Source organism: Lonchura striata, chromosome 1 (assembly GCF_046129695.1).
Source record: "Lonchura striata isolate bLonStr1 chromosome 1, bLonStr1.mat, whole genome shotgun sequence".
Classification (NCBI taxonomy): Eukaryota; Metazoa; Chordata; class Aves; order Passeriformes; family Estrildidae; genus Lonchura; species Lonchura striata.
In genome coordinates, this window is record NC_134603.1 from 73,906,594 (window position 1) to 73,928,913 (window position 22,320).

The following is a 22,320-nucleotide window of genomic DNA, read 5'->3' on the forward strand; positions in this document are numbered from 1 at the left end:
GAATTCTGAGGGAAAGAAGAAAAAGATTTATTAGAAGTCTACTAAACCTAACTTACAGGGCAAGGTAAAGAATTGGGGCTAACAAGTCTAAAGGGAAGAGAAAAGGCAGGAGGAAAAACTTCAGGTCTTCAAGTGGGGAAAAAGGCTACCGCACAGAGTTACTCAGCAGTCTTTAACCTATATTTTAAGTGGATGGGATTAAATCAAAGGACTTATTTTTAAAAAAATACTGCAATAATACTTTTCATGGGTATGAACATGTGAGACCCTAGAGCAGAGTAATTGTGAAGGCTGGGGGATCTCCATAACTGGAGATCTGTGAGAACAGTTTGGATAAATGTTAAGGATTCACACAGATGTGGTTGATCATGCTCTAGAGGAAGGGAATGAAGTGGACTAGGTAATTTAAGAGCCCTTTCTTTTTTTATTATCATGGGGTGTATCTTCATATTGCAAGACATGCTAAATATTAGCACCGATAGCACTGACGCATCCTGAGGCATTGGAAGGTATAATGGGATCCGGCATGAAATACAGGATTTTTGAGAGAGATTTCTAGTCCATCAAAGCATCTCCATTTTCTGCATGAGTGCTCTTATTGTACCCTTCTCAGTAAATATTTTGCCCTTCACCTTTCATGGCATTCCTTCCATTCACATTCTGTAGATGTGTAGCCAGCATTTTAGGTGGCTAATGGATAAAAGAGATTCTTGGACCACTCATCTGGCCTTTCACCAACCTCTTCTCATTTTTAGCATTGTCTTTTGAATTGATCCAGTGCATAGGAAATTAAAGAGGTAGGCTGAAGGGAACAATGTAGATCTGATAGGTTTTTTTCATGCTTCTATTCAGTGATCTGGTAGAAACATTATATAATCCAACCTAGTATTTTGGTATCTGAGAACATGAGAGGCTTTCAGAAGAAAAGCTGTCTTAGATTGCTATCCTAAATAGTAGGAATCATGGTAGCTGCTGTGGGTGGTCAGTAGGGCAATATTTTAATTTTAAGAAATTGTCTTTTGTGCTCAGCTGCTAACACTTTGTATTACTGTCTATGTGAAGTTGTATTTAATTTTCATGCTTTTTTAAGCTTGTATGTAGTTCTTTGAAAGACGGAAAAAGGACTGAAGCAACAGGAGACAACCAAGTATTTAGTTCTGCCAGCTGAGTCTCTGGAAGAGAAAAAGTTTCAATCAGTAGAAAAAAATGTTAATTAAAAAAACTAACATGGCTCTGAGTACACACATCTTTTCAGAGTTGGAAACCAAGTCTGGACAGCTTACCCGGTCAAAGTGAAATGCTCTTTATTTGAGGCAGAACTTCTGTGCTGTCCCATTTATTTTCTGCCAAAGTGCATTTTAAACAGAGATTAATGATTTTTATTCTTGAAATAATTGAGAAATCTTGTTAGCTTTTCTTTGCTTTCCTTTCTTCTGAATGTAAAATTACCATAGAAAATTAAATTTAATTTGCAATCCTGAGAGGATGTTATATGGCCTGATATAAAGGCTCTTGAATATCTGGTCAGTCATGGTGTTTGCAGGTAGTGGTGGCAGATAGACTTAGTGTGTGTCTGACATCAGCAAACCTATGCTAAGAATGTACTCAGTCAGTGAGTGTTCACATGTTTGCTTTGTTTGGTTTTTTCTTTCTCTCTACAAGCGACAGCGACTAAAAGGCCCCAGAGAGGTGAACATAGATGGTTGACGTTAATTTTGGTAATGGCAAGGCACTATGTCCCATGATAAGCTGTTTAATTAAACCTTACGCCTCTTTGTCATCTGCAGTTCTGTTTCTGTCTGGCTCTTGTGTCTCATCTCGTCTCTCCAGTTCCCATGTTTCAGACATAGCATCATTTATTTTTATCATGCATGATTAATTCGGTTTACATAAAAGGTTTCTTGAGACGGATGGATAAAGTATGTAAAGCCTTTGTTCAGCCTAAATTTGGATTTTGATGGTTTGTAACTCTTTTCCCTTCAGTGCAAGTCAGTCTCCCAGTTTCTTCTGTTCCTCTTTCTCTTCTCTGCAGCTAGCCTGGAGAGCCTTGCCAAAGCTGTCCAGCAACAGCTATTGAGCAACACTCTTAATCACAGACACTCCCTGCTGTCCAATTGCATTTAAGCAGTGTGAAAAATGAAACTGCTTTCAGAAAGTGTGTTATGGGAAGAAATTGAGCAGTGAAACAAAGAGGAAAGAAGTGTTTCCTAACCACTACTGTAGTAGGCAGAAAGAAAGGAAGTTAACCCAAAGGAAGGGAAAATTGGTAAATGCTTTTCTTGCTTAGCTCTCCAAAGTGCCATATGTATGTGCTGGGTACAGAAATAATTGGTTTCAATATCTTAGCAGTAGTGGAAAAGTTCTGCCCTAAGTTGCACGTAACAGCATAGGTGCATGTTTGAGGATGGTGTGAACCTAACAACCAAGAGCAAGAAGTGTCTTGCATTCTGTACTGAAGTGTGAATGAGTATTGAATTTCAGGGGAATGCTGGCCAACTAGAATATCTGATTATCACATTATCTGAAAAACGAAGAATTTTGTGTACTTTGGCCACCTGACATGGCCATTGACAACCTTCATTTGCTTTTTCCTTTAGCTTAATATTATATAAAATACTTAGAAAACATAAAATATGAGACCCTACTTTGTTTTATTAGGAAAAAGAGAAGAAAGAACAACTATATTACCAAAACATGGCCATTGCACCACTCAATAAAATATACCTTAATCTCTATTTGTAGGAAGTAAAGGGTTAGGAAAGCAAACAGAGCACCAAAGATATGCTTCTGTAGGTATTTAGGAGGAAATATAAGGATGAGATGCAGCTTCTAGCAAGTGTCAGCTTGTTACTGTGCTTGCACTGGATGGGATATGGACTCCTGAGAAAAATTTGGTCTGCCCTGGACAGCTTGTGAAGTCATACTTCATCAGCTTTTTTGGTAGTCCTTATCAGGCATACAGATGGTTTCAATTGTTTCTAAGTTGCTCTGACAAAGGCAGCCGCATAAATCAATACCAGAAAGCAAGAGAAAGCTCTACTTTTCTCCCTTTACATAGCTTTGGACTAAAAAAGGGAGTGTAAGGGAACAGGAAACATTTTAATGAGGGGGAAGGTAATATGTTTTGAAGGTGTAACCCCTTGTAATTTGTGTATTGGGCCTGTTCAAAGAGACAGAGTAGAAGCAATTTTTGGCCTGTATCTAAACGGGTACAACTTGATTTATCTTCCTTAAACACTAGATGTATGAGGGTTTTATGCCCTTCTTGGCCCCAGCACTACCTCAAGAACACTTCTGCTCCTTTGTAAGCACACACAAGTAATGATAGCCAGTGAGATTAGCAGGCAGATACCATGGGAAAGCTCTGGAGTTACTGCAGCCCATCTGCTAGGAGTTAGGTTCTGTCATTTGTTGCAGACTTGAGGAGGCAAAGTTTGAATTGTCCCTTGATTCTTACTGCGATTTTGCTGGTTTTGTCATTTGCTCTGAAATTCTTGCTTGATAATAACACATAGCATTTTCCTAGAAAAGTTTTTGTCCAGTGTTTCCATTCCAGGCTTGTAATGAAAACCAATAAATAAGAAACAATGCAGTCTCTTATCTCCTATTTCTGAAGCTCATGGGATATAGCTGGCAGTCATGAAACAGTCAAACGCAACGTGGCAGGATCTGTGTAAGTGTGTTGGTGTGGCATTGTTTCTAGACATGATGCAACTGAACCTCTCACAGGGCATGATCCTCCTTTGTCAGTGTAGAGCATTGCAAGATTACCTCACTGAGCTGAAGGAGTTTACTGGCTTGGTTCAAAATTACTGAACACACAGAAGTTGAAGGCCAGCTGCGATCTCGTATGAATGTTGCACTGAAGCAGCTAGAGCTATAGAAATGCTCACACATGAAAAACTGAAGTAGCCTGGAATGCTGTTGCCATAAGGAAGAAGGAATTCTAGAACTGCTTGCTTAAGTTGGATGGGTGCTTTGGCACTGAGCAATCTTGGGAACTTTGCAAAGTTCTGATAATAATTTTCATTTCACATCAAAGCAGATAAAACAATCAAAGAGATTAAACTAATTCTTAGGCAAAGTTATTCTAATGAAGTGTTTTGAAGAGGGGGAGGAAAACCTAAGCTTGCATGATTTTTAATTCAAGTTTGTGCAGTTTTATTTGGGAAAACCAACAAAAACGTGAAAGTTGTAAGCCTGTGTGAATTTTCTATTAAACACTTAAGTATTTGGGAATGCTTTTTGAAGAACTTTACACTGACTTTTACATTTGTGTATGATGTGTCCTGGACGATTCTGTGACCTGTGTGTGTAAACTGTGAGTAGAGTGGGAATAAGATAGTAAGTTCATTTGAAAAAACTACCTCTTTTTCTCTTGAATTTGAAAGATAACAAAGCTCATGGGTGACTGTATTTAGTAATATCTGACCTTTTTTTTTTGCTAATTATCACACATAAAATATATTCAGAAGTGACTGCTACTTCAGCTTTTAGGATAAGGAGCAGTCTAGCAAGAAAAGCTGCTTAAATCCTCCGCCCAGCACTGTCACAATCAGTGTGCTTTGAACAATAGGCAGAGACAAGCAGAGTTAGAATTCTGTTCTAAAACGCCAGAACTGCCTGATTTTGAAATGCTCTCTTCTTGGTGTGGAAAGTCCCAGAAGCCTGCTATCTCATCCAAAATACAAATCCTGCCAGGAGTCCTAAATAGGTAACGGTGTGTGACGGATGGTTTGATAACGAACATTCATCTGGCTTCTCCTTCTTTTCTCCCTCGAAGTTGTCTGGTGGGTGCGAGCTGACAGTGGTGATCCACGACTTCACTGCCTGCAACAGCAACGAGCTGACAATCCGCCGTGGGCAGACGGTGGAGGTCCTGGAGAGGCCACATGACAAGCCCGACTGGTGTCTGGTGCGAACCACAGATCGCTCCCCAGCTGCGGAAGGCCTGGTTCCCTGCGGCTCCCTGTGCATCGCCCACTCTCGCAGTAGCATGGAGATGGAGGGCATTTTTAACCACAAAGGTAAGGAATGATGGACACAAAGTCTAGACATTAGCAGTGTGAGTTTTGGGCAATGGAGAATATGCTGCATATGGCAGCTTCGATGTTCTGCACTGCCTTGTTTTCAGCAACCACGCTGTCTTTTCCAAGAATAAGTGCTTGGCAGTTCTCAGTATTAAGGCTAAAGATAGGAAAGAGGTTTAAGAAAATCATATCTTAGTGAAGAGTTATACATCATATTAGATCACACTGCAGTGATAGGAAAATCTGTACCTGAGAAGTGCTGAAAGTGGGGAGGGATGGATTATCAATGTTTCTTGAGAAACCCTGCAGTAAGAAGTAGTTTCCTGAGAAACCTTGCAGTAAGAAGGTTCAGCAATGGAAAAGGCAAATACACTCCTCCATAAGCCCTGGCACAGGAATTGTTTGTTTGGACTTCTGTGTTTTATTTAACTGAGCTTTTCAGTGTACTGCTGGCACACTTTTTCCCAGAGTGTCTCTGAAATCTTACTTTGTTTTTTTTTTCAGATGCATTAAAGAATATTCCCCTGAAAGGTGCAAGAAAAATGTGATGATTTTTTTGAAAGGTTTTAGGGTTTTAGTGTACTCTAATTTTTTGCGTCTGTAAACTATCCAGGTTCAAAGAGTAGATTGTTATCAGAGAGAATGCTTGCTTGCCTCATTTGCAGCTTCTTGAGTTTGCAGGCTGTGAATAGAAAAAAATGTGAACTTACAAAAAAATAGGAGGGGAAACAAACAGAAAAACAGTTTGTTGGAAGGCATTTCATCACATGCCATGGGAAAAGATTTATTTCAAAGAGTTTCTTATTGCAGGTAATAAGGTTAGCAGACAAGTGATATTTGGGATAATTTGTCTTCCAAAACACAAAATTCTTGTTTTTGGAAAGTTTTTCATGAATGTAACCACAATTTTTTAAATTATTCAGTCCATTCCAGGTACTGCAATTTTTTTCCCATTTTTTTAAGACACTGTATAAATATGCTTGACTAAAACAGGAGTGAGTCTGTGTTTCTTACATTAGGGGCAGGCATAGCAGGAACTTCCTGAATGTAGAGTGATTAGGGGCTGGGGGGGAGTTTGAAGGATTGAGCTGTATAGTTGTAGTAGTCTTTTGTCATTTTGTGTCCTGCAATAATTTGGATAAGGAAAGCTTGCAGATGTTCTGATGATAAAATTGGAAAATGTATAATAATACTGAATAACTTATTTCTTCTTGGACTAGAGGTTGAAATCTGGGTTTTGTTTTTTTTTTTTTAACAACACTGACAAGAACTGATAAATCCAATTTCCTTTGGACCTTAAGGACTTTGCCTTTAAATGCAGAGAATTTTATTAGGAGAGGCAGACTAGGACTGGACTATATATATATGTGTACATAATATGAAATACCTTGAGCCTGTCACAATCCCGAGGGACAGACTGAGCTGGTTTTGTGTTTGAGAAGTTACAATAGTAACTTCTTTAATCAACCCAGTGGACGTGACCTGCATTCCTTTTTTTTTTTTTTTTTTTTTTTTTTTAGAATTTGTTTAGGGAAAATGGGGTGGAGCGTTTCAAGGATACTTTACTTTGTTTCACATGGTGCTTTGAAGTAAAGAGCATTAATTAATATATTGATCATGGACACTGAAGAAGAAGAGAAAGCCATTGCTAGAATGAGCATGATTTGCAGGGTTGAATGCAGCCTCAGAATTGCCTTCTGTCCCTGCCACAGGCTTCCTTCTGGATGTTATGGTATGCCATCCTAATTCCAACTGATAAGAAGCAGCTGCTAATTGTTTATTCCCACATTGCTGGGTGTCAGGCTTTAGGAGATGGATATTTCATTTGTAAAGTTTCCTCTTCGTGACTTAAGTGAGTGTGAACTGCCTTGAACATGCAAGCTGGTAGATAATGTTAAGTAGTTTGGAGAGGGGAAAAAAAAGGGGAGACAATGCACTTGAAACCACTGGATTTGGTTCACTTTTGTCCTTACCTTATCTTTCTACTTCTTGAAAGAGGTTGATAGTCTTCATTTCATTGAGGCATTATAAAAGTTAAGCAAAACCAGTGGAGTGCTTTGATTTTATTTTTCCTTCCATAGTGAAAAGTACCTCAGACAATCCCACAAACCAATTATTCATTCTCAAGTGATGCATTTGATTAAATAAAGCATCAGGGAATATGCTAATCAGAAGACTGGAAAAACAATTACATGATCTTCTCAGAATTGTTCATTGTGGGTATTGAGGTATGAATTCCTAAAAAACACTACTAACCCTTTAACAAAGAGCAAATGAGTGACTTACATAATTTTAAGTCAGTCCATGTTCTTGGGTGGATAATTTTTCATGTACTTCCTAGATTTCTAGTACTAATTATGTACCTTCAGTCTTTAGAATACAAATTTTCTTTTCCTTTTTTTGACAATAATTCAGTAAAACTTCCAGAGTTTTTGAGAGATTCAACAAATTAGAATTTTGAGGTCTGAAAATACATGTCCTGTGTGAGGCTCTGAGTAATTCTGTACACGGTACATCAAGTCTGAGTAATTCTGTACACTTCATGGACTAAGAGATGTGTCTGGAATTTTTGCATGTCTGTCGTGACAAACTCTTGGGGAGAGGCTGAGGGAAAAGAGAGGGTTTATGTATTGCAGGGGCAAGGAGGTGATCACCATCTGAAGTGGTGGGGTTGGCTACTTGGATGTAGAGTGCTTAGCTTATAAAGATGGCTTGCTGAAGAGTTATGCACTCCTTTCAGTATCTATGGACCCTACAGTTTTAATCTCAACCATGTTTATCAGTAGCACCACTTGCCAACAAAACAGGAAAAAAAAAAAAAAGGAAAAAAAAGGAAAGCTGCAGCATATCAGAAGCGAAAAGTTTTGAAATGGCAAACTTCTTGTAATTGACAGCTGGTTCTTATGCTGTGTCAAACTGCAATTTATCACTGAGTATGATGGGTGATACTGAATGCCTTAAATAATCTCAAATTATTATCCAGAGTAGGAAAACATGCATGATTATTAAAGAAGCAAATATGTTCAGTGAAGCCTAGTTCTAACTGTTGATCTTGGTCATTCCTTGTCTGTCCACATGTTATCTGTCAACCATGAAAAGTAATGTTGTTTTATTCTCATGTTAAAAGACAGCCTCAAAAATGACCCTTGTCAATTGCCTACAAATGTAGGTATTGCTTTTCCTCTTAAGAATGTGTATTATCTAAAGCATATAATCATTTAATGAATGGATTAAAAAATACATTTATAATACCTTCAATCTTTAAAATTTTATGGTAATAAACATTTTGTTAAGAATATGAGGAAAGCATTGCACAGAAAAGACGTTCATTACATGAATAGTAACTAAGGGGGAGAACTGAATGCGGTTTCCTGACCTCTTGCTTGCTGTGCTGGATATCAAATCTATTTTTGCAAGTTATTTGGGTCATTCAGTGAATTTGATGTGCAGTTCACAGATAAATTTAAAAAAAAAATCTACATACCTTTTATAAGAGGAGAAAAGAGAAACAAGTGAGTAGTGAAGAGGCTGAATAACAGTTGGTGCACTCTACAAAAATAAATCACTAGCTCTAGAAGAACATGTTTTTTACAAGTAATGCATAAGGCAACTTTTTTTTTGTAATGATTTCCCACATGTTTTTGGGTGTGGGGAAGAAAGATTGTTCCTGTTGTTTTATTTGGTGTTTCTCTGTTTCTTAAAATGAGTTTCTTTGCATTCTAGGGTACATCCTATTTTATAAGTGCAGTCCTTTTTCTTTTCTTTGCAGGGCATTTACATTGCCACAGAGCTTTAGGTGAAGGGCAGGGCACAAGATTCAATGTAATGAAAATGAACATGCAAGCTCAGAAAAATCAGCAGCTGTTTAAAATTGTGAATGTCTTGCCTGTTTAGATCACAATTTTACTGTCTTTTCTGAATCTGTGACTACTTCTGAAGAATTTGTGATAGTCCACCATATCCATTCTGTAGGAGCTACTGTTTGGAGAGATACAAAGGCTGCAACAAGCATTTGCTTATGAGGCTTACATTTATATCTCCTTTAAGTTACAAGATTTTGGGGGGAACCATGTCTAATTGCCAATTCACAATTTCAAAACTTGGCCACGGAGATCTTTTGTTTACCTAAAGGTACAGTGTTTGCCTGTTTTACACCATCACATAATCCAGGAATCTGTATAGGTTTGTTCAAATCTGAGAGATTGGTGATATCTTAGTAACATGGTGCCAAACCACACACGATTCACATACTGAATACTGGCTTTTGATTTTACTCTGAGGATACTGTCCAGACTGAAGCCATAAACACAGAAATGTAGTCTCTCTCAAAGAATCTTAACATAATAAGTCAGATTAAACGCCTTTGCAAGACAAAGATTGACAAAATTTGTTCAAATAGCTGTGTAGTAAGCCATTTTCTCTATCTGCAAGAGCGGAAGGACTGATGTAGGACAGGTGTCAGAGCTCTTCCTGAATTGCTGTAGTGACCCTCTGTTCAAGAATTAAGGGAGACAGAAATTGTGTGGGTGACCTAGAGATATTTCCCAAGAAGAGAGAGATATTTTATAACTGAGGCTACAGAATGGGCTAAAATAGACTAAAATTTGTTACACTAAGTAAGCTTGCTGTCACACAACTGGATCCTATTCAGAACACCAGTTTTCAATGAAAGGAGAAGGGAGAGAGTAAAAGTCTCATGTGTGATTGAGAGCTTTGAAAACTATGCTTGAGAAAAGGAGTGTTTAGTGTTGAGTCTACATACTGTTCAATTTGGGAAGAGGAAGCTCTGTGTATCAGCAGGAGAATTGGATCCAGCAATATGGGCATCCAGTTTGAATTATTGAAGAAGGAGTCCTTGTTTGTAGTGGAAGAAAAGAAGGATGACTTGGGCAGCAGCAATTGTTTGCTTAGGAGCCGAGGGAGGCTGTGGAAGGGGAGGATTTGCTGTTTTGAGACTGCAAGTAAGTGAAGCATAGGCCATGTGCAAGGAAAAAGGATCCCCACCCATGGCTCAGAGCCAGAGCGCTGCCTGTGAGACTGCCTGACAGCGTTTGCAGCTGCAGGAAATGAGTTACAGCCCAGGCCAGAGGGGAAAGTAACTCTAACAATGAGCTGGGGGGGTACATGCTTTGCTGTGATGCCTGGAGGCCAGGTGGCAGAGGGTGGGGACTGTAGTTTCCAGGGCGCAAAACCCAGAGGGCTCTGCTGCAGCTGCACAGACGGATGTGATTGCACACAGAAAGTGAGATAGAGGAATATGTTGGAGTGGTACGAGACACCAAACCTTAATCTAAAAATTCTGTTGCTTGATGAATCAATTACTTCCTCATAAAACTTCCAAGTAAAAGGCTGCCCATCCAGATAGCGAGCTGATAGAAAACCTTTCAAGGAGCCCATGAGAGGCAAAGTTGAGCAGTCAGTTGAATTTGACAGTCCACATGTTTTGATTAAGAAAAGAATTGTAAAGGCTGCGCTGCAGTGTCAGTTCAGCTTATTTATCATCCAGACTTGAGCTTCAGCAGAGATGCGTGTATTTTAATAGCTGAGGTTCAACTTCACAATTATCATTTGTTTTGAAAGTGTAATAAATCATAAACTTTCATTTAGTCACAAGTATTTCTCCCGAAAGCACTGCTAGTCTAATAGTGGCAAGGATGGTTTGAATTTTGGTTGTATGTGTGTACTTTTTTAAACATGTTCTCATGCTTTAGTCCAGATAAATAAAATAGATGAAGTATAGAGTAAAACAAGAATTCCCTGTCCTGACTTTCCCACCTTATGGTTTTAGTTGAGTTTCTAGTTAAAAACATCATTTGAGCATAGGTAAAATTAAGTAAAACGTCATAAATTAACTGTAGTCCATTATAATAATAATAATCTTTGCATTGAGTTTTATAGCCAAACTGTGTCAGATAGTCAGAGTTAATAGCCAAGTTCTAATTGAGCCTTGATAATTAGTAAAGTCTCTATGAATTGCTTCCTTGATGTTGTGCAAGCCTAAACTAGACAAGGAGGTTTGGTGCATCTCACAATTTGAATTTCTAGATGAGTTCTCTCTATCTAGTTCTCTGAAACAGGTACTCTGAAACATCATAGGACTGATTTCTGCATAAATCTGCCTAAATCCTGCATTATTCTTTTATCGTAATGCAGCCCAGGAAGACTTGTGAGATATATCAGTATTTCCCATGCTGACTCTATTTGTGAGCATAAGTGCATGGTTAATTTGTCTGTGGAGTTTTCATACATAGCTAATGAAAGTATTTTGCCTTGTTTTGGAGCTCAGTATTACAGCTAAGAAAAATAAATTTTTATAATACTGACTTGAATCTACTTTTGGTCCCAGACAGCTGCCAAATATATTTCTCTTATATATTGTAGTTGGAAAGGAAATTAGTGCATAAAAAGTATCTGCTTAGAAGAGATATATTTGCACAGCTGGTCTTTGGGAGGTAGAGGGTGGATATGAACCAGCAATTCTGATAGCTTTAGGTTTCCCAGGAGAGTTGTTACTTTGCTTGAAATTAGCCTTCTTTGACAGCAATTTCTTTTTCTAACCAAGGTTAGAATAGAGTACAAACTCAAATTATATCCCGCAAATGTTGTTTCTATCTCTCAGTTGAAGAAAACCATCCTGAAGTGTTGTTTGCTTGCCTTAACTTGTCCCTTCCTCTTCAGTTATAACAAAATTTAAAAAATTGCTGAAGCGTCAAGAATTACTTAATGAGGGTGCTTTTGTTGCCCATATTTTTCTTGCTGCTTCTTTTTTTTAAGGAGCAGGCTAGAGCTTGTGCTCCTTTTGGGACATCCTCACATTACATTACATCACATCATCTATCATCATTGCTGCCTGCAGGTGGAACAAGCAGGATTTAGGGTTCCGCTGGCTTCCTCCAATTCTGTTTTTGTGAGGAGGCTGCTGGCCATGTTGCATTGACTTCATTTCACTTTTCCTGCAAATAATAAAATAGCACGCTAAACTAAAATGTTGCATCACTTTAAATATAACTATCAGAAACTTTTTTACAGATGCCCTTGACATCTCTCAAATTGATGGCATTATTATGCAATGTTTCACTTCTATTCACTGACATAGGTATAATTACAATTCAGGACATGCTTGTGTTTTCTTTTAGTTTTGAGTTGAGTACAAATAGTAATAAGTTTTCCTCTATCTGAAGCAACTAGTGGACCTAAATTCATTATTGTCCAACAAGGAAGCAAAAAAAAAAAAAAAGTAATGGAATTCTTAGAGCAAAATATGTAAAAGAGGCTGTTTGATAAGTTAATAAAAACATTTAATGATCCCAGCACTGCCAAGTACACCGCTAACCACGGCCCTTGAAGGAAGAAACACCTCCCCATTGGTGAATTGAACCCTGGTCTCTAGCATGACGGGGGGGACTAGTTGAATAGATTGAAGTACTCTTTAGGCGGTATTAAACAGGAAGAACTTGACTGGTGAAAACCACCAAATTGTTAACCACATATCTTAATTTTTTTATATCAGTAGTCAGTCTATTTTAAAGTTTGTCATGCACTGACTTAGTTTTTGGCAAATTCTAGTGCATTTTATGCTGACTTCTCTCATTGTCTGAGGAGTAACAAAATACATGTACTTTAAATGCTGGTTGATATGGTAGAACAGGCTTAGGTGTGTTTATCCTTTCATCCTAAAGATGTGGCAGGACTACATATAGTCATGCCAGAATCAGTTTGGAAAGTACTAGCTCAGAGCTCTGTTTACAGTCTCAAAGTAGCATCTAAAGAGCTGGTGTTTACAGCAGGTGGTACCCTGGAGCTGTGTGTGACGTGTTCGCTTTGTGTCCTGGTTGCTTGCTTGAGTGAGAGCCCAGGCAGTGGGTTCCAGTGCCCATTCACATCACCTTTTTAAGACTGTGTGAAGTTACAGTCTACAAAACTGGAGTAAATTAAAAGTAGCATCATTTGACTGTCTTTTGCTGTTTGTGGAATAACAAAGCTTTACTCTGTTATTGTTAACATTATTAGCAATCTAAAACTTCTACCACGATGATATTCTTTATTCAAGAGGAACTAACTGGAACAATTTTGGGTCAATTAAAACAATTTTCTGGCACCAGAATTTTAGTTGCTCTCCTAAAGGAGCATTATTGTCTTAACTGACTGTAGGAACTTACTGAAATATCAAAAGGATAGATATAGAATGGCTATTTCATAACTGCATTTTCACAATTCTGCTAAGGGGTGATGATGTAATTTGTAGGAAGTTGACACTTTTCAATTGTATCAATAGTGTGATCACATTAGTTTCTTTGGTTCAGAGCTAATTTTCTTTCAAATGGGTATAAAACATGTTCTGTATAACCCAAACAGGAATGTCTTACCTTTTTCCGGACTGAGTTATGCTGCATTTATAATTCAGAGTAGATATAAAAAACCTGTTAATTACAATACAGAAACTCACATTTGTGGAATTGACACTATACAATTTCAAGTGTTTCTGTTTTATCATCTGACAGACAAAGTATCATAAGTGTAATAAGCCCCAGTCCTGTGGATTTTTTGCTCCTCCTTTCTGTTTTGCCTATGGTAAAACTAGCCTCCAAATGTACTTAAATATACTTAGTAACAAATCTGTGTTTGTAATTTACAAAAGCAGGGCATCTGACATCCAGACTTAGAGCAAGAGGTAAAAAGGCCATTTCTGGTTTTGCTCTCCTGTTAGATGTAGCGCAGAGGAATTGAGGAGGTTGCTTCATTTTGCTCAAGTATCTTTTAATATAATAAAGGAAGCTGTGAGGGTTTTTTGTGTTAAATGCTTCTCTTTGAAAACCGCTCAGGTGCTTTCAGAGCCCATGTGCTTTTCCTGCTTTCTGAAGCAGCAGGGTGTTAGGTTGTGGCTGTGCTCCCTATGCTGCATATAGGAGTGCCATGTGACTTAACCTGAGCTGTTACAGGGACCTATGGTAAGCACTACTGAGCAGAGGCAAAAGGAGGAGAGATAGCAGTGAAGTAAACCTTTGTAACTAGCCAAATAGCATTTTTACAAATTGAACTTAGGAGAAGTAGAATAAAAAAAGTGTTTTGGTCAATAATACCAAGCAGCTGAAAGAAGTAATTTGTCCAGATGCAGTTGTATGGAACTTCAGCATCAGAACTTCTTACTGGGAGTACATGTCCCATTTTAAAAGCTTTGCTTTTGTTGTTTTGGGTTTTTAATGACCTGGTTTGACCTGGTAGAACTGTTCATTCTCCTCCTTTCAAGTGGCTTAAAAGAAATTAATTTTAACTCAAGAGAAATTCAGTATTCTGAGCACTTCTGATGAAAATGTTCTTTTGTCTTTGACTGCATACATTTTTAGTTAAAATAATTACCTAAGAAATTTATGCTAAAAAGAATCCAAACCCACTGTATGTGTAGCTAAAACTGGTTTGGGAAAAATAAGCCTTGTTTTGACCAGATTTTTTTTTTCACACCAAGTGGCTGTTTCCCCTTGTGGAAATAAAGAAAAAAAAAAAGAATGATGAAGGGTGACTTGTATTATAAAATTAATATTAAAATCTGAGTGTTTCTTCAATATGTCTCATTAGGATGGCAAATATTTCTTGCTTGGAACACTTTTTGTATTTTCTCCAAAGTACAGACGACGCATGGCCTATTCCTTTTTCCCCTCCCACCCCTTGCTAAGTACTGAATGTATATGGAACAAAATTCCTTACACTTATCCAAAAGAATTTGTTTGAATTATCTAAAGCTGGTTTGTTGTGGTTTTGCTGACAGTGTCTGGGATTTTTCAAGCTCTTTTGGCATGCTACAGTGGTGACTCTGTTGACGAGTCAGAATTTTCCCAAAGCTTTTCCAGATAAACAGAAGACCAAGGACACTGAACATCTCACCATTTCTTTGAAAGACTTCTTCATTCTTGCAAGTGTTATATAGGCTGCAATCCCTTGGCTACAAGCACGGAACAGAGTTAAAAATTCAGTAATAGCCAAATGATTAAGATGGGGGAGAATTTACTGTGCTATGTGCTTTTTGGTATTCTTTCTTACTCTAGGCATGAGCAACAGCTAGGACATGTTCTGCAAAGCTGGAGACAGGAAGGCCTTGTTTAGATCCTAGCCTGGATGACTGAATAGTTAGATACATCATTCAGTTCCCAATTTTTAATTAAAGCTTGTGTACTTCAGTGTCCTGCTATCAGTTGCTCTTGACAAATGCTTTACCCAAGATGTAGAATAGAAGGCTATAAATCACCCAGATAAAAATATCTCCACCCTCAATCAGAAAATACTTCTCTCAGGTTTGCCAGCTGGTGGGATAGCCAGGGTGTTTTGTTGGAGGTGGCTATTGGTTACAGTTTTTTGGGGATTTTTTTTGTTGTTGAAAAATATCAGTATTTTGAAGGGGGAGTTCTTGGAAATCTCAAACTAAGAATGTTCACACAATTCATTGCACAATGCAATTTCTAACTGAGTTTAAAGGGTCTCTGGCAGCTGGTAGCAGGGGTAGTAAAGAACAGGAAGCAACACTCTGAATGTTAAGTCCAAAGAGCCGCTGTTGTAATGATTCCGCTCCTTGCAGCCTGGCAGTGTTATTTATCTGAAACTGAAGAGCAGTGAGGCTGTTTTTTGGGAACAGGATGATCTTTGTGTGTGGGGCTAAAGAAACCAGATCCTAGTGGCGCAGCTGTACCCCAAGCAGTTAAACTGTGCACACATTGTACACTGAGGAAAAGGAAAAGTTAGGCTCCTTTTGGAATTTTGATGGTAGTGTGGGAGCTCACCTTTGAAGTTTTAACCTCAGGTTTATTTACTGATGTGGTTTTGCTGTCTATAATTTCTTGACTGTGTTAGAGTATTCTGGTGTGGGGCAGAGTGCCTAAGCTGCCAAAGATAGGATTTGTATGGAAAGTCAGCCTGATTTTTTTTTTTTAAATGCAAAATGCATATTGTAAATAAATTCCTATTGATTTGTGCAATGTTATTTAGTTCAAGAAACTTAATAGTTATGGATTTATGACTAACTTTGGCTCCTAGGTTGGGGTGGTCTTTGGTCTAGCACAGTTTTAGAAGTCTGAATCTTTTCTCTCCTCTATGCAGAAATGTGACTCAGAATTGTAAGAACTGTGCAATACTAAATAGTGGAAGCATTTGTCTCATAGATCACTTCAAAAATTGTTTTGAAATTGGGACATTTAGATCCTAGCAGAACTGAATAATGAATTCACTTCTATTAATTGCAGTAATCTCATATAGGTTTCTCCCCTCCTAAGATGAACAAGAATTTTTAAAGACACTTTGTAGTAGTGATGCCAAAATCTCTTAATTACTTTTTAAAATTGAATGTCAGGCATATGAGGGGCAAGATTCCAGAGAGGACAGATTTAGATTTGCTTGAGAACAAAATTCAAGCTGTGTTTTCTCATGCTATAATCTTTCAAACACAGACACTTCCCCACCCTGCCAAGACAGATATTAAGGAACAAAGGTTGGCTCTTTAGCTTCTTGCTCTCAGGCTACTCAGAATAGGTATTTAAATTTGGAATTTCTGCATTTTATTAGCTTCCCTCTCTTCTTCTGCTTGTTTTTATTAAGATGGTGCAAAATGTAATGGGGCCTTACAAAGATTAAGATGGAATGCTGTTAATCTGTATTTTAATATAATTCTATTATATATTTCTATTGCCATGCAAATATCTTAGGAGTATGAGAATTGCAGTCAGCTTTACTCCAGTTGTCCTGTTAAATGAAATAAGGGATGAATGTTTCCATTCTTACATGCAAGACTTTTAATAGAAGCCTCACATGAAATAGCACTTCCATAAGGCAGTGAATACAGTGGCAAATGGTGGGTGCAGAAGCTGCAGTTAAGAGGGGGTACCTGTGAGAAGCTGAAGCTGCAATGAGCTAATTTGTTGACTGTCAATGGCAGAGACTGGTCATCTGTTACTTCTGTGGTGGGGTGAGCTGGCAAAATGTTAATACCTTAAAATGGTTTTGGGGGGCTGACATTGTCCATCAGTGATCCCTGAGATTAACTGCAGAAAGTTGATCCTGTTCCTTCACTGTAGTAATAGATACAGGCATCTGATGCTTCATTTGCGTCTATCATACAAAGTATGTGCTACATGGTCTACTTAGGATGTACAGTGAGTGCTTTGCTAGCTGGGTTTTTTCCTTTTTAGTTTCTTGGTTTAATCACTGGGATTTAGTCTTTCTTACAAAATGCTGTCTTAAAAATAAGTGGAGTCTTTTGCAGGGAATTTAAAAATCTTCAATAGACAACATTTTCACCTGGACATTTGTTTTGTCCCTTTTCTAAGTAACTGAGAAATATCTTAAATTGCTACTGTTCTTTCAGAAATGAAGATTACTGATTTCTTTTCAAGGATATTTTATAAAGTGTATAACCAAGAAAACTCATTTCAGCTTTATACAGGTAAGGCAAAAAATGAAACATTAATGAAAATGAAAAGTTAATTTTACTTAAAAAAAAGAGCCACAACTATTTCCATTTTTGTACTGGCACACATCAATATATGAGCTTTTCTCATTAGTCATTTCATCAGAGTTTGTTTTTCTGATGGCTTGTGGTCTCTAATACTGAGCAGCAGGTGAAGCAGAGGCAGCTTACTGCTGCTGTGCAACACTCCATGCAGTCCAACCTCTTCTGCCTGAACCTGTGCACTGGTCCCAGCTGGTGTTTTTTTTCCCTAAAGATTTTTCCATGTAGACATATTCCTGCTTGTGGAATTAAGATTACCTGACTGGTTTGTTATTAGCAAGGATGGGTTCCTATAAAAAACTGCTGATGCAAGGAATTGCAGGAAGAGCTGTCTAGCAGACAGGGGTAGCTAATGCTGGATATGGCACTGGAATACAGAAAACCGGATGGAGATAAAGGACAAAGAGAGTTTTGTGGTAGAGCCTGAAGTAAACCATGGAAAGACATTAATAGGCTGTCTGTTTTGGCATAAAATTACATGTATTAATACAGGTCACTCTCTCAGAAACTGACACTTGTGATACATCTTGAGGTGTTTTAAGAGGGATCTGAGGTGACAGTGGTACTGTCACATGTACACTGTACAGGTACATAATGGTCCCTGCTGTTAAATTAAGAAATGTTTGGTTTGTGATATAGAAGCCATCTGCCTTTTGCTTACATTCAGGAGAATTTACAAATCTGAGTTCTCTGCCTTGGACCACAAGGAAGTTGTAGCTATTGTTTCAGTATATGCATTGAGATGTTTTTCAACCAAATTCTTACCTGATGCGCCCAGTGGCTCTGCACCACCTGCATGTGGGGTCTGTTGTCTCCATTCCAGTGTTGCTGTGAAGCAATTGCATTTTACAAAAACTGGGTCATCCAAGACAACTGTGTATCCATGATACTTTCTTCTTAACCATGTAACCTGCAAAATATGACTCTGAGACAGTCCATGTGGTCATTCTCTCTATTTCACTACCTTGATTTGCTTGTCAAATTTTTCTCAAAAGGGGTCAAAGCAAAACCTGAAAATAACAGTGTTTGCTTTCAGTAAGAACCGAAGAACTTTTTGCAATAGCAGGCTGTGAATGATACAGTTCCTAGAGCAGTTATAATATCTTTCTGCATATATTATCAGTTTTATAAGGGCAGTATTCATGCAGTTAAAAAGCAAAATAAAACCAATCTAAAAACAGTTTTATGTATAAATTTTTCTCTCTTTTGGTCAGACGTTTTCTTACATATGGAAGAAAGCTTCACACACTGCTTCAAAGCTGTACTAATAATCTATCTAACCAGATGTTGGTTAAAGGTGTGAGAATTTTACCACAACAAGAATGGCTGGTGAGTGCACAATGTGCATGGGAACAGTTGCAGAGTAAAAGCAATGGATTGTTTAATATATTTCTTTTTCTTACTCAAGTAGAAACTAGAATGATTTTCAGATGTTCTCCAGTTCCACGATGAGTGAACTAGCCTTATTGAAAGTCTCACTGTAGGTGGTAAACTAAAAAGATCACTTACCCTGGAGAAAGAGAGGTTTTCCCTCTGCCTTCCCTGCCCCCTTCGCAATATCCCCACCCTTAGGAATTCGGTGTCATTTGAAAGTTGCTTTGGGTCAAAAGAAAATTGATCAAGAATGAGAATTAATGGTTTCAGTGCAGGAGGCTATGAAGGAAAAACTGATTCAGAATTTAGATTAGCTGTTCTTAAAAAGCAAAAGATTATTCTCAGATGGAGGATGACCACAGCTCTTCAAAACTGCAGACAGGATAATGTGTGTGTACCCAACTTGTGTTACATGCTAGGGATAAGCTTGCTTTGACTCTGGGACCCTATAGACTCTCAGTTCCACATAAAATTCCTATTTATCCTTGCATTACATGCATTTATTTGTTCTAGTGTCATTGGCAACCCCTTCACTGCTTTATTGTCTTCTTAACTCCTCTACATGTTTGTGTACTATATAGTATTGTTTGTTCAATCTCACTTTTGGGCATTTTTTCCCAATGATCATATAATATTAGAAAGAATTTCATTTCTGTTTTTACAAAATTTAAATTCTTGCTTTGGCTGTTTATCTAGTGAATGTAGCTTTATGTAACTCCTTTAAACTTAGATGATAGTGTGTTCAGGGGAAGAAACCAAACATCTTCTCTAGGTTTGCATAGCTAAAAAGAAATAATAATTCAATATTTATAGACAAATGCTTTTGTGGCATTCTAGGTGAAGAATGCATGTACAAAACCTAAAATACATGCAGTCTCGGTTTACTGAATAGGAAGACAGCTTAATGAACTAGAAATATATCTTGCAGAGTATGAGCTCAGAGGTGAAACAGATCTGCAATGTAGTTTGAATCAGGGCAACATCTTAAATTTTTAAATGGCGTGGATTTTCTAGTATTGTGGGGTTTGGTTGATTGATTGATTATCACAAACAAGGCTCAGGAGAAGGTGAAGGTGAGGACAGAATCTGTTGTTTGTCAAGAAAAATTGGAAATTCCAGGGGAAGCACTTGATGGTTTAGCTGAATGGAAAAAGTACATCCTTTTTTCTATTTATGCCTTTAACTAAATAAAGCGTTAAAAACTAACTATGCAGTATATAATAAAAAGAGATGTTAAAGGTTCATTTTGTGCATTTTGGTTACTATAGAGCTTTGTTAGGGGTACTAGACTGTATCTTTTCTGAAGGCTGAGAGGAAAAATTGCTGGTTTGCTGTATTTTTTAAGATCACCCTGAGCCTCAATTAGGGTAGTTACGGTAGAGTGTAATTTGCTGCATCTGGCTATTCCCACATGTGAATTTAAAGACTGGAATTGTGTTCAGTGAGTCAGAGGAGAGCATCCCTGCTCTGAGGAGAGAGGAGCTGCTCTGATGGCAGGCAGGGGTCTAAACCAGCCTGAGAAGATAAGAGCAACTTCCTGATTCTGATGGCATTGCCTGTAATGTTATCTGGGTGAACACTTCAGGAGAAGCTGTAACTCATCCTGGGCTGCAGGCGAGCAGGTTCTTTGGAAGCTGTGGGCATTGGAGCAGCTGATTCCTCACCATGCCGAACAGGATTAAACAGATTGACACTCTGGGATCTCTGCACTCAGTAAATCCTTCCTGCTGTGGCAACGGGCAGCCGAGTAGCTGTAAATATTGGATCCTGGATTTAGGTACAAATATATGCAGTGCAGATACAAGGGGAAGGGGGAGGCAGGTTGGTTGACAGTTTGTGGATGTTTTCAAATCACAGCAGTTTAGTCGGATGTTTTTTTTTTCCTTCTTCTCTCTGTATTCTACCCTCCTTCTGATCTGACCTCAGTGAGAAAACGCAGAGTATTACAGGAAGGACCTATATGGGAAAGGGAGCAGTGTTGGAATTTATCTTCTCTGTAAACTACTGAGATGCTATATAGTTCACTCTTTCAGAAAAAGTCTGTAAGAGGCATGTGCTACTTTATGGGTTTTTTTTATTTTATCTAGGGAAATGAGAAATGGTTACTCTTTCACTGTGAAACGTTATTAATGGTAGCAGAAATTTTCATAGAATGTTGCTGCTAGACCAAAGAAATCATAGATTATTCAGTATGTGTCACTTCTGTTAGATCGTTGTTGCGAAGTAATGCTTTTGGGGAAATAGAGCGTGCAAAGAAAGGGCAGTTGGGAAATAAATCAGTCTGTGAAATTTATTTAGAGGCAGCATTGATTCTGCAATGTAACTTGGAGGTAAGCCATACTCTTTCAAGTCTTGACTGGACAAGCACAGAGGTAAGGGTAAGGATGTTCATGTTAAATTCATCTTGTTGGATCTTCTCCCATTCCTCCTTTGTAATTTTTAACAGGAAACAATATTTGTGCTTGGCATTTGCTCTATTGCTACTGAACAAGTTTGTATGATACACAGTAAAACGTTGGAAATGTCTCCAGGACAAAACAGTGCTAACCTTTAGTGTCTGAAGCTGATGCACCTGTTGGGATGCCTTCTTACATACCTCTTGCTGTATGCTGTGTGCATATACTCAAAAAAAATCAGCAAAAGGCAAGTTATAATCATTGTTATTTGATAATACCCAAACTGCAGTTACGGATGGATGAGAGGAGAAGGAAGGTGGTAGAAGACTTGCAAACATGAAATCAAGGATGTAATGGGAATTAATCATATCAGAGACCTCTGAAATAGGGTCGTGTGTCAGTGGATGGTCATACCTCTCAGCAGATCCTCAAAAGGTAGCGGGATGTTGGAGTTCCAGCCAGTGGGAGTTAATGTTAGCAGGCTGTCATCTCTGTTCCAGCAATAGAGCTGTGTTCTCAGAAGGCTGCTCTGTAGCCCCCAAGTGCTACACAATCGCTTCCTTTAGCAGCAATTATTCCAGTTTTTAGAAGTAAGCAAGTACAGGTTTACAGTACTTGTTGCAGGAAGGTGGGAGTGAAAGGAGTCAATTATAAATAGTAGTTGATAGGCAGAATGTTCTGCAGAAAAATATTTTAGAACAAATGCTCACCCAGAGCTGTGAGTGTATAGTCTGCTGGAGGTCTGCTTATGGCGCGGCAGCAGACTTCTCCCCTTCATGTTGCTTTACATTCTCCTGTCTTTGCTGTAGTTCTCTTGCTTCACTTTTAAACTCTTGGTGTTGCAGTGGTTAGTTTACTTCCAAATAATTTTTACAAAACACATTTTTTAAAGTGCTGGTTGTAGTCTGTCCCTATCAGTGAGATGCTTTCCATAAATTAAGATCATAGACACATATGAGGTCTTGCTTGGCAAACATACATGGTTTCACAAACATTCTTCATTGGTCCTTTTCTGTGTCTTAAAAACAGA

The 22,320-nt window shown here is 38.2% G+C and overlaps 1 protein-coding gene across 3 annotated transcripts in view; it reads left to right on the forward strand.

Annotated features, from left to right (window-relative positions):
• Positions 1-22,320, forward strand: part of TRIO (trio Rho guanine nucleotide exchange factor) — a 247,541-nt gene that overhangs the window by 175,804 nt on the left and 49,417 nt on the right. For all 3 annotated transcript variants that reach the window (XM_021528950.2, XM_021528952.2, XM_021528953.2), the window contains exon 34: positions 4,784-5,027. In XM_021528950.2, the coding sequence (XP_021384625.2) occupies positions 4,784-5,027 (244 nt within the window). The remainder of the gene's footprint in view (positions 1-4,783; positions 5,028-22,320) is intronic.